At 47.5% G+C, this 12,164-nt stretch overlaps 1 protein-coding gene across 1 annotated transcript; it reads right to left on the minus strand.

Annotated features, from left to right (window-relative positions):
- Positions 1 to 2,249: 2,249 nt before the first annotated feature.
- srp68 (signal recognition particle 68) lies at positions 2,250 to 12,021 on the minus strand. The gene is made up of 16 exons (XM_027019522.3): positions 11,884 to 12,021; positions 11,716 to 11,782; positions 11,523 to 11,636; positions 10,969 to 11,164; positions 10,147 to 10,229; positions 9,937 to 10,046; positions 9,535 to 9,617; positions 8,944 to 9,084; positions 7,014 to 7,112; positions 6,855 to 6,922; positions 6,586 to 6,739; positions 6,104 to 6,198; positions 5,841 to 5,970; positions 5,133 to 5,208; positions 4,941 to 4,993; positions 2,250 to 4,141 (listed from the first exon to the last, which is right to left on the minus strand). The coding sequence occupies exons 1-16, from the start codon at positions 11,963 to 11,965 to the stop codon at positions 3,914 to 3,916; spliced, it is 1,779 nt and encodes a 592-aa protein (XP_026875323.2). The 5' UTR covers positions 11,966 to 12,021; the 3' UTR covers positions 2,250 to 3,913.
- Between the last annotated feature and the right edge of the window lie 143 nt (positions 12,022 to 12,164).

Consider the following 12,164-nt stretch of genomic DNA (forward strand, 5'->3'; position numbering starts at 1 on the left):
AAATTAAATATAGATTATTCATGGCAGATAATCAGTGTAACCTGAAGTGTTCAAAACTCCAAAAACAACAACAACAAAAAAACTTTTTTTGACAGTAACAAATACTTCATAGGCAGACAAGAGTGTAATCCAAGTAGCCAAATCAGAATAAATAAAGAAAAGAAAAAAAAACAGAATTAAATCACTTATATTTACCTGACACCTTTATCCAAAGCAATTTACAATTTTATGACTGAGTACAACGTAAGCAACTGAGGGTTAAGGGTCTTGGTCAGGGGCCCAACAGTGGCAACTTTGAACCAGCAACCTCGAGTGCCTTTACCACTGAGCTACCACTATCCATGTAATCCCACTGGTATCAGTAGTGACCAAAATTGTTTTGATTTGTTTTCTTCAAAAAGAAAACGTATAAACTGATTTATAGTTTGCCCTGATTTCATATGAGCATTTTTATGCAGGTTATCAAAGCTATTTATTTCAAGCATGCGTTTGAGAATAAAGATTTTTATATTAGTTCACAAAACAAAATAAAAATGTTATAATACATATCCCACTACAATATTTGGTATATATACACAAAGGGTCTACTGTTGATATTTGAATAACACTATATTGTCCCATTTATGTCATGCTCACAGGAGATGTACAAATGTTAATGGTCACAATTGTGCCTCATTGCAAATATATAATTTGTACAGATTACGCTGCTGTTGATGCATTCAAATGTGACATAAATAAAATGTAATGGCCAAGAATATAACTTTGACTTCTACCAACTTTTCCGAAGCATTTTTAAAAAAAGGCATAGAGTTTGTATCTTGTGACGAAATCTGAATGCTGTGGGGGAACGGCTCACGTTTTGGAATGTAGCCGGGTAGCTTTCTTTCAGCAGGTCTGAGGCAGCCAACCTGCATTTCTGGCCCTTCTTACTCACATGGGAGGGTGGCCAAGCGTCAGACCTCACCCCTGCTCCCTCCGTTCCTATGTAGGGTCAGCGAGCATCACTCCACACGCGGGTTACGTTGGGAAAGGAACGCCATGTTTCTAGTGGCAGGAACCTCGCTTCGGGATCTGTGATTTGATACCAGTTCTTTTCCTATTTATGCTTGTTAAATTGTTAAATCTAAGTAGAATATAACAGCAGTCAAAATATGCTTAAGAAAAGGTTCGCATAGGAAGCAAACCGATTTATGAGGTGTTCGTTTTTGGAGTTCTTTCTGGACGCTTCACTTATAGACGATGTGCAAAGACTTGTGAAATTTCATCCTGACCTTTCCTCCGAATGCCTTGGTTCACGGAGGTATCTGGGGAGCAGTCTCACCCTAACGTTCTCACGCGGCACAGAGCATTACACTGTGTGTGGTTTTGGGTCATTTGTTGAATGTTGGATCTGTAGCAGCCCTCCCAAAGCACAGCTTACATATGATGTGCTGATGCCCTCAATGTATTACTGGGCTTGTGAGACTAGGGGTGTGTCTCCTACGTGCCAGCGTCAACTGTTTATCAGCAGACTATGTTACCAACTGTTGGCATCTCAACGACACGAAGACGCTGGAGCTAGTGGTCCAAATTAAAAAAAAAATACTGAAGGTTGTGGCCAAAATTTAACTGCAGTGGCACATGTATCTTTAAACAGGCTGGATTACATATAATGGCATCAAGGGATTAAATAATAAACAGAAAATCATAGATGCAAATATTTCATTCTGCAGAAGAGTAAATAGTGAGAGTGTGCATGGACAAAGTTGTACACAAAAGCATGGAATGCGTAAAGGAATGCTGCTGTTACCAGAGTGATAGAGATCTGTTGTGGAATTTTGGGAGGGGTGAGTGAAAAAGATGGGCATAGCATCCTGAGCACTTGAACAGAACTCTCTCCCTCACACCCACCTGTCAATCATGAACACTATTACTGCCTGGTCTCATCAAATTCTTGTAATATCTGGACATGGAACTTGAAGCCATCCACTAAGGAAGAGCAACAGAATACCATATAAACTATGAGCATTCCATATGCAAGAATGTAACTACAGAACAATGGTGCACTGTCCAATATACTCCCCCCGCATGCGCACAGAGAAATCAAGTTAGTGAAGTTTGAAGGCAGTAGACACATCTAATGCTTTTAATTAATTAACTTTTTTTTTAATCATTAGCCTTTAAACCATCTACCATTCCCACATTTTTCCATTACATCCATTTTCCAGTCAACAATTTTATTTGTGGCCACAACAAAACATTTTCAGAGATTCCAGCTTGAGTTCAGTTTATTTTTGCTTTTTAAAACACTTAACAGAAAAAGAAAAACAAAATGAATTAGACATGAATCAAAAGATCAGCACATTAGCCAGAGTACAACAGGTAAATCCAAAACAAGAGAAAATGGTACTTAGAAATGAGTTCAGATGACAGACACTATGACGAGACTCAAAACCTTTTAAGGAGTGTGGCGGGAGAGATTCCCTTTGGTACTAGTTGCCATGATGGCAGTAGACGAGCGCTGCTGTCTAATGCCTACGGTAACACAGAGGCCAGTAAACTTTAATGATGAGCTCCTGAGCGGACAAACCATTAACCAGTCAAATTCCCTCTGGACGGTTTTAAAATGCGTCAAAGCCGGCTGGCTTTTTCTAGAACAAAACTCTGAAGAGTTATCAGACACTAGCCTTCAAAGATTTTTCCAGATTGTTCCCATCTAGAAAAAAGTCAGGTATTCTCAATTCATGTATTTGGTTAAAAGTTGGAAACAAATCCTCCTTTTCAATCAAAGTTCATGGTACAAAAATAATTGTTACAGATCCTAATGCAATTATAGGACCAATTTAAGACGAAACAAATGACAGAGGCCGACACCCAGTGCCAAACTGACATTCGTCTTGGCTATTTCAGAGATTAAAATGTCAATTCACAGACATTCCATAGACTCAATGAAAAACAGAATCCTTCTTAGCTCTGGTTTCCCACCTGTAGTGTACGGAGTTGTAGATATATTTGTGGCCTCACATTCTCGTTGGATTAATTACTCAACACTGGCTTATTGTGCAAACTAAAATTAAAACTAGTTAGCGAACACTTTAGATCAAGAGGTTAATTCTACAAAATGATTCTACATATATGAAATAGTGGCCACAGATTGGGAATAGAGCGCAGAGACCAGACATGGACCGTGGAGATTCCACTATGAAATCGTCCTCAAACCGCTGAATGCCAAACCCTTCTGGACCAAACAAAATTAAATGTATAAGACACATGGTAAAGCCAAACTAGGGACTGACAGATTCAATTCCTTGTTGATCATACACCTCCACTATACAATCTGAGTGCAGAGTCTCCCAATCCAATTATTTGGGAAACCTCGACTAGTCTAATTGTGTGTTCTGGTCCAGTTGCTCATACACATGGACCTGAATCAGTTAATCAAGCTCTGCAGAGCTCTTTATTCCCAGGCTGAAGTAAGTGTGTAGGGCCCCTGATAACTGGATTGAGAGCCTCTTCTCCTAGAGGGCCACAGTACTGCACAGTTCAGACCTTCTCCTGCTCCAACATACCTGAATCAACGCATGGTGGGCTTGAATCTAAGAGTCGCTCAGTGCTGAATCAGATCTCGGTGAACGAGGCCAAACCCTGACTCTGATATTTGGTAAACACTGAGCACTCAGATCAAGCGATCACCGTGTTCCGCTGTGGAAACGTACCCTGAAGAACTAAGACGGAGGAACTGCAGCCCAAACTGTGCAATGCTCTGAGCCTCCAGGACCTGGACTGAGGGACAGACAGCTGATTTCAGAAGAACAAGAAAGAAAGGGGTGGTTGAGGGCAGGCGGGGGTTTGTAGCAACTTCAGATGGAGCTGGAACTCCCGATAGCTCTCAGGTCTCCGCCTGCGCAGGCCCGAGTGAAGCCTCGCTCTCGGTTTAGCTGCCGAAGCCGAAGATGCCCTTGATGTAGCCGGTCAGGCCGCCCTTGCCCTTCTGTTCCACCTTGTCATCCAGGGGCGGGAAGGCCACGTGGTTGAGAGCCAGATCGAAGAACAGGGGCTTGCACGGGATTGGCTGGAAGTCTGGGGGAAACTGCACCAGGTTAGGCTGCTTGCCCAGGAGCGAGGGGTCGAGATGGAAGGTATCCAGTCGCTCCGAGAGGGGCTACGGAAGGGTTTTAAATATTTTTTTAAAAAATAAAACAAACAAATAAAATAAAAAAGAAGGAGAGAAGCCGTGTCACGGTGTGGCTTTTGTGACCAAGACTAGGACGCGAGATGGAAAGTGTCGCCACGCGGGCGTAGGAGTGTGTGTGCGAGCACTGCAGTCTCAGATGCCATTGCAGGGCGTGTCTGCTACCTGCGAGTAGTTTCTATTGTAGCTCGGCAACGGATTACACACTCCCAGTCAGCCGTTAACCAGACACCCATTTAATTATAAAAAAGCTTAATAGTACTTAACGTGGTGATTGTTTTTTGGTAGCAGTGCGCTTCCCCGAGACATAACAGAGAAGGCAGGCTAGAAGAGCTTGATGTTAACAATGCAAATAGAGAATAAAGGCTTATGATGGCATGTGAACACCCCCCCGGAAAGGCAGAGGTCAGAAGGTATGCTCTATAGTGACACACCACTACTTAGGAGAGGACAACGATAGAATGCGGCTCAGTAGTGTTAAACCTGCGTGTAGTGCGCAGGAGTGTTTTGTCATATTTAGATCATTACACATGCAGGTTGTGGCTTCCCCATTCTGCATGCCACTACGCCAGAAATGTTATGGGGACATTATAAACATGTTGACCAGACTAGCAATAAATGTAAGTTCGTAGCGACCAATTATCTGCTGTGGCATTTGCATAATGCTAGCTTTTATTAACTTTAATTCAGCGTTAACTGTGCTGGCTTCCTTCAGTCTTTTTACAGGGTCGCCATACGGAAGCAGCCTTGCACTCGTGCCTCTTCTTACCGTATTGTCCTTCACCTGCTGTTGTACAGGTGCTTCAGGAACATCCTCCTTGTCTGAAAAAATCAGAATACCACATCACAGAGTCAACGGAAAATCCAATTAACGGACCACGGAGCGTCTAAAACACGATAAACCCCATTAATAAATAGCTGAGCTCCAACTGAAACAATGGCTGGCAGGACAAGAACCCACCCAAGATAGCCGCTGCCTGGAGAGAGTATTTCTCAGCATTGACCTCGGCAATCAGCTCCTGAACATCCGGAAGGTCCTTAAATGAGAGACACGGGAATAGGATCATTAAAAAAAACAACGAGACGCATAAATCAACGGCGCTCATACCAGGAGTCAACCCAACACAGTGGACAAACCAGTCAAATTGATCATTTACTACCATCGCTTATGGCCCCAAATTCCTCCTTTTACGCACCGACCACGCCTTGCTGCTCTCTCAAACGAAATGCTGGCAGGACGTGGGGGATAAAAGGGCAGTTGGAGCTCGGTGGGTAAGGTACTTGACTGGTAATCGGAAGGTCGCTGGTTCAAGGCCCCACCACTGCCAAGTTGCCACTGTTGGGCCCCCGATGATGGGAATCATAATGAAAAGATCAAAGGAAAACAAAAAGGGACACTGCAGTCTCTGCAGCACGGCGGAAACTCTTTTCAAACGCCGGTCACCAACGGGCTTAACTATTTTCACTGTTCGCTTTGATCCGGTGGTGATGTCAACTAGCTATTCATTCATATCTAATGTTTCATTGAGGAGGAGGAGCTAATGCTGCTGACAAGCAGACAGCCAATCAGCACCATTATTCAAATTAGATCATGCACGGGTCAAGTGATTCATTATTCAGGAGTCATTGTACATAACCCTGTCAGATGGAAATGAACCCCGAGTGCTACCTTGAGGCTGTTATTGAGATGTTTGGCCTTGGACTGGACCTCCCTGGCGTATTTCAGAACCCTCTCGTACAGGACCAACGCCTCACTCCACTTCTTCACCAGCACGTACGACTGGGCAATGAAGAAACACCTGCACATGTACACAACAGATGAGAGGTGAGACAGGAAATGCAAATTTAGGTTTCGGGATATACCATTACAGTAGGTAGTGGCAGAAGGGGAGGGCTGAGCTGGGACCACACCCACTCCACACGTGCATGCACCTGTATGCCTTGTAGACCAGCGTCTTCAGGGCCACCTCTTTCTGGAAGGTGTGGTCCTCCTCCAAGCCATGCAGAGTTGACAGTTCAGCCAGACTCTGCAGAAAGTCCAGGTTTAAGAGAACAAAAAAAGGGGTGTGGTCAGAAAGAGGAGAGGAGCGACGACAGCCAAGCACGGGCGGTGCGGTCGGGTCACGTGACAGCTCTGCACCCACGGCCCCGGCTCGCCATGAAAAAAAGGCTTCAGGACGCAAGCAGTGAATGAGCCTTACGTATTCATGGTTAGAGGGCCCGATAACCGTTTACCAGATACAGTGTCCTATAGGGAACGTGTGTACAACTGCATTGTAACATGTGACATAAGAGAATACAGGGAGGTGTGTGTACCTGCAGTATATTATCGCAGGGGTCGGGTTACTGCACGTGCAATATCATATTGCAGGAGTTAGGGTACTGTGTGTATGCGCGCGTGCTCACGCGTGTACCTGCAGTATGATATCATACAGGCGTATGAGGTCTTGAGGTCTGGGTCCTCGCTTGTTCTCGTCAGGCTGTGGTTCCTTCAGTTTGGCCTGCAGTGCATGTGCCATGCTCTCATTCCTCCTCACCACTGTCCACAGCTTAATGTAGGTTAGGTAGCTACACACACACACACACACACACACACAATATGAATGTCAACGTTGTGTAACAGCATTCTAAAGTTCCTGTTAATAAGCATGAACACAGTGTGCGGACCCTCTGCAACACTGACCTGTGCAGGTACTGCACGTTGGACACCTTTCCACTCTCAGTACTGTCCACAGCACGCTCCCTCTGTTTCTGTTGGTGCACGTCCACCCACACACACACACACATTCATCAACTGTCCCGTCACGCTCGTGCAGCGTGATCTTAAAAGTGTCCCCCTTACCCCGTCTGCCCTCAGCTCCTCCCTCACGGCCTGGATGGTGTCTCTGCACTCGGCCAGCAGGGTCTCGTACAGACGCTCTTTCGTCTCCTCGTCGGCTGCCTGCCAGGGACACACACACGCGCGCCTGCACGTCACACCCACTCCTGGCCAACATGGCGTGCATGTGTTGTGGAGTGGCATCAGGACCCCGCCGCACAGTCGGTCAGGTGCCGGGCACCACACTTGGCTCAGAAATGGACGTTTACGTATGTAGAACATAATGGAGTGTAATGGAGTGTGCGTAAAACGCATGCACCCATGCGGAGACGCATGCAGATGTACACTTAGAGGGACATGCAGAAAAAAAGAATTAAAAAAACCCCCCAAAAAACAAAAACCTTTAAGCATCTATTTCTATAGAGGTACTACCCGACAATTCAGACAGGTAGAACAACATGCAAACCCCTGGTAAAGGCATAAACATGACTCATTTTTTAATAAAGGGATCGTCTGTAGACAAATATGTAGCATTGAACACAGAGAAAATGTCTAAAAGTAGCATAAACAATGGATATTAAAAAAACAAAAACAAACCCACATCTCTACTTGTTAAAGTAATTGCAGAACACACACGGAGCAAAAAGCTAGCACCTAAGAAGACTAATGCCTAGTCAAAGCACAGTCAGTCATACATGCCAACATGAGGATGAATGTGTCGTGTGTGGTGCCACGGTTCATACGTACATGGCATAACGAGGCACAAACCTATACGACGCCTCACAAGCATAGAAGCAAAACCAGGAAAACCGGTTGCTTAAACCAGAAAAAACGAGAGAGGGAAGACACGTGCACACACACGTGCACACCCCCGGAAAGGTCCTCAACCGAAACATGGCTGATTAGATCGTCAGCTTAACAATGAGAGAAAATGCTCAGAAGAGACACCAGCCAAGCCATTTTGGCTCCAACATAGACTAGCTGCCACCCTTCTAGTTTCAACAGATACAAGCCCTCACCCTAACCCATCAGTCTCCGGTAACTCTGATTGGCCGAGTCAGGTGTGCGGGGCAGGGCTTGGGAACCCCGAGGAGCCCACAATGCTTTTTAACCTCAGCTGCCGCTTCCTTGCAGTGCAGCCAGGGGGGACCAAATTCGCCAGCCCAACAATTGTCCCAGTGACTCATCCAGCCTAGAATGCACAGGAGTGGGTGGTGTACGCAACACACGCCTCGGAGCACAGTGACGGGCCCTGCCGCTGAGAGTCTGGTTTCACTTCCAGCTGTGTTTTTTTCCCCCCTTTCCCTTCTCAGAGTAATTCAGCAGCGCTGAATGGGAGCCGACAACGAACAAGGAGCGGAAGTTACCAGAAGTCTGAGCTCGAGCTCAAACAGCATTTTAATACTGGGCACGGGAAAATCTTCGCACTTCAAAACGGATGCGTAAACAAAAAAAAAAAAAGTGAAAAAGTGAAAATGTGCCTTAAAAAAACCCAAACTATTTCAAGCGGGAGGGAGGGGGGTCAGCAAATATTGCGCGCCTCCGAGGTGAAAGGGCATGGCCAGCACGAGAGGCGTGTGTACGTTAAAGGGGTGTGTGAATGTGTGAATGCAGTGACCGGATGGCATACTTTGTGTCTGAGCAGGCCTTAAGTTAAGGGGGGCCAAGGGTGGGGACAAGCCTTTTCAACTGCAGGACACCAAAAGGGACACGCGAGGTCCCCCTTGTGGGGAGAAGGAGAAATACGGGACTGCGTAGATTTCAGGTCTATTTACTGGTCAAATCAGGCACACACAAAAAACGTACACAAACTTATTTATGTACCTTAATACAGACTGATTGGTGTGTATGCCATCAAAAGTGTCGCATTTGAGAGTGAAATATTTTAGTTAAACGGAAACCCCCAAGTTTGAGTCTGTGTGTGCGAGTGTCCGGAGGTGACCGGATCTCCCACCTGGGCTATAGCTGCCTCGTTGTCAGCCAGGCCCAGCAGAAAGATGCGCGCCTTATCGATCTTAACGGGGACCGTGCGACCCCTCCACTCCACCTCACTCATGGTGGCAGCCTGCTTTGCCCGTGTCTGAGTAATCAGTGCCTGTAGGGTGGGGCAGAGAGAGAGAGAAGACATGAACAACAGATTTCTGCAGAGATACATTGTGTTTTATATCTTTCACACAATTATACTTGCATTTTATTTCATATCTGCGGTCTGCAGTTTCATTTCTGTCTGCAGACAGATGAACACAGCCTTATAGGCTTCACCCATTATCCTCCACGTGCAACACTTTAAACAATTATTCATGAATTGAGGAGATTTGCATGCGTGTGCTGTTCTGTTGGCTCCCTTCTGAAACGCAGCGGTCCTACAGCGCCCTCTGGCTGTCGGAGAAATGACCTCGCTTCTATCCACCAGCACTGAACCGTGTGTGGCAGCAGACCAGGAGCAGGCTCCCAACGCTCTCTCCATCCGCTCCTGGAGAGTCACTGTAATGCAGACCTGCAGGAGAGAAACCTGCCCTGCCGGGACGACGGCATGACCCCTGACCTCGAGCTTCTCAGCCATCATGCCTCCGCCTCCTCCTGCGCTGAGCCTCATCTGCATCAGGTCGTTAATGGCGTTCTGGTCACCTGTCAGAGAAACATGGAGCTGCCAGTTAGGGGTGTGCGCGCGCGCGTGCATGTGTGTGTGTTCTCTGCCGAGTATCGATTGAGTGTTGACTACATCTACATTTGACAGACGCAATATGCTAAATGTCATTATATATATTTATTAATGTCAGAGAGAAAAAGCTTGAAGCCATGATGTGAGAAATAATGTTGCCTTTATGTGTAAACAGATGTACCACAAACAGATGTGTGTAGTTGATAATTTTGCAGGTCAGTTTATAAATGTAGTCAACACTCATTCAAAACTCAACAGAGAACGCCAGTGATGGTGTGCACTCACCGATGTTGTAAGCGCAGTAGCGGATGTTGGGGGAGATCTCCTCCACTCTCTGGCGGTACAAGACAGCCTGTTCCTCCGTGAACGCACTGGCCAGCTTCTCGTAGATGGTCCTGAAACACCACGCCAGTAGCAGTGACAAACTCCCGCTCACCAGTTACACATAAACCAAGATCACAAACCTAAACACTGCTACAAGACACACACACTCACTTGCACTTGTTGAAGGCCTCCATCGCCGATTTCCACTCCTGTAGTTCAAACTGGACCATGCCGGTCAGGTAGGCAGTGTAGGCCTAACGAACACAGCACGCCGTTACAATCACATTTACGCTGCGTTTAGCAACAGCGCACATCTGAGGGCGACCAGAGGCACACACAAACGCACAGCGGGACTGGAACAGATGCCATAAACACCGCCTCAACGCAGCGAAGGAGGATGTTTCGGCTCATCTACCACATCAAGAACGCGGCTGGACGTTGAAGGGTGTGTTCTGATCAACTAAACTCAGTGACCGGGGCGCGCTAATTTAGAGGCACCCGGGAGGCACTAAAGCTTGTGTGTAGCTAACCGGTCCTAAAACGTGTGACCCACACTGGATGTGAAGGACAAGAGATACACATCACATCTCACTCGGATCACATCTAAACGGGAATATTACACCAGGCCCATGAGCCGTCATGGACTGACAACATGGCAGTCTGAGGGGGAATTTGACTCTGGCAATGGTCTCGCCACACTGGTCTCTCCAGCTGTTGGCAGAATGTTTACGTCCGGGGTGCTCTTAGCCACTGTGACCCATCCAATACCGTTTTCCAGAAAATTTCTAAAGCAGTAAGCACAGAGGAGATGGGTTCCAGATACGGTTCCGTTGGAGCAATGCAATGCACGAGAATAAATAAAAATTAACATTACTTAATATCACCAATTATCATTGTACAATGGATTCAACGGTAGGTGAGGCAATGAGATTTCAGAGCGGAAACTCTGTTTGACAAGGGAGAGAAAGCTGAAGGAGGTGTGTGGGGCCGTACCTGGGCCTCGAGCTTGGTCTTGGCATCGACGCGCGGGCTCTCGCACAGCCTCTCCAGTTGCTCGCCGTGCTTGGCCGCCTTGCGCAGGCGCGCCAGCAGGTGGAAGCGCTTGCGCGGCTCCGTGTTGGCCTCCTGCTTCAGCTGCATGGCGTAGCTCCATGCACGCTCCGCCTCCATCACCACCAGCAACAGGTACCTGTGGGGTGGCGAGAGAGAAGGATGGATAGACAGATGGGGGGGGGGGGTAATGTGTCTTCAGTAGGGTGGAGTGTAACTGAATGGAGACCACTCCTGCCAACTAAGCTTAGTGCATTTTCACTGCTGTAACTTGCTTAACATGGGCAATGTCTCAGTGGTTGAGGTACTCGACTTGTAATGGGAAGTCCCACCACTGCCGAGTCCCTACTGTTGGGGCCCTGAGCAAGACCCTTAACCCTCAATTGCTCAAGTTTACAAAGCCAAACAGAAACGCACGTGAACTTCTTAAAATTCGCGTCAGCGCTGTAGCTTTCATTGTGCATCTCGCACCACCCAAAGCGTCGGCCGCTGCGCACCTGTGGTCGGTCAACATCTCCACGGTGACTTTTTTGCCCGTGAACTTGTGCCGGTTGCCCATCCTGAAGCCCAGCGTCTTCCGCAGACGACGCAGCCTCCGCGAGCAGTATCCCCTGGGACAGAGGGGGACACGCGGGAGTCAGCGCGAGGCGACGGAAGCGCGGAGGCGCGCGTCGGTAGCGGGCGGCTCACCTGTAACGCTGGTAGTCCCCGTGCCTGAGCCCGTGCTGCTGCTGTGAGTCTTTCACGACCTGGAGGACTGCGAAACGGCGCTAAGAAAAAATAGAGAAACAAACGGCACGAACCGCTCAGTTACCGCCAGGTGCGACCGGACCGACGCGTGTCGGCAACAAAGGATACTCTCGAGGCCGAGGCCCTCGTCCGACTCCTTGCCGTCCTCCACCGGTGACACTTTGGCGTCGCTCAACTTCTCCGCGGCCATTTCTCCCCCACCAGCACACGTCGCCACAAGAAAGGAAGGAAAGCCTTCGACCCGGAAATACAGGAAGCACGAAGGCGTGGCTAAAGAGCACGTGGGCGTTATCCGCCATTACCCGGATAGATAGATAGATAGATAGATAGATAGATAGATAGATAGATAGATAGATATGAGAGGGCGAGAGCGCGGACGGAGGTCCTTC

This window comes from Electrophorus electricus, chromosome 3, assembly GCF_041902795.1.
Source record: "Electrophorus electricus isolate QZ-2024a chromosome 3, ASM4190279v1, whole genome shotgun sequence".
NCBI classification, from domain to species: Eukaryota; Metazoa; Chordata; class Actinopteri; order Gymnotiformes; family Gymnotidae; genus Electrophorus; species Electrophorus electricus.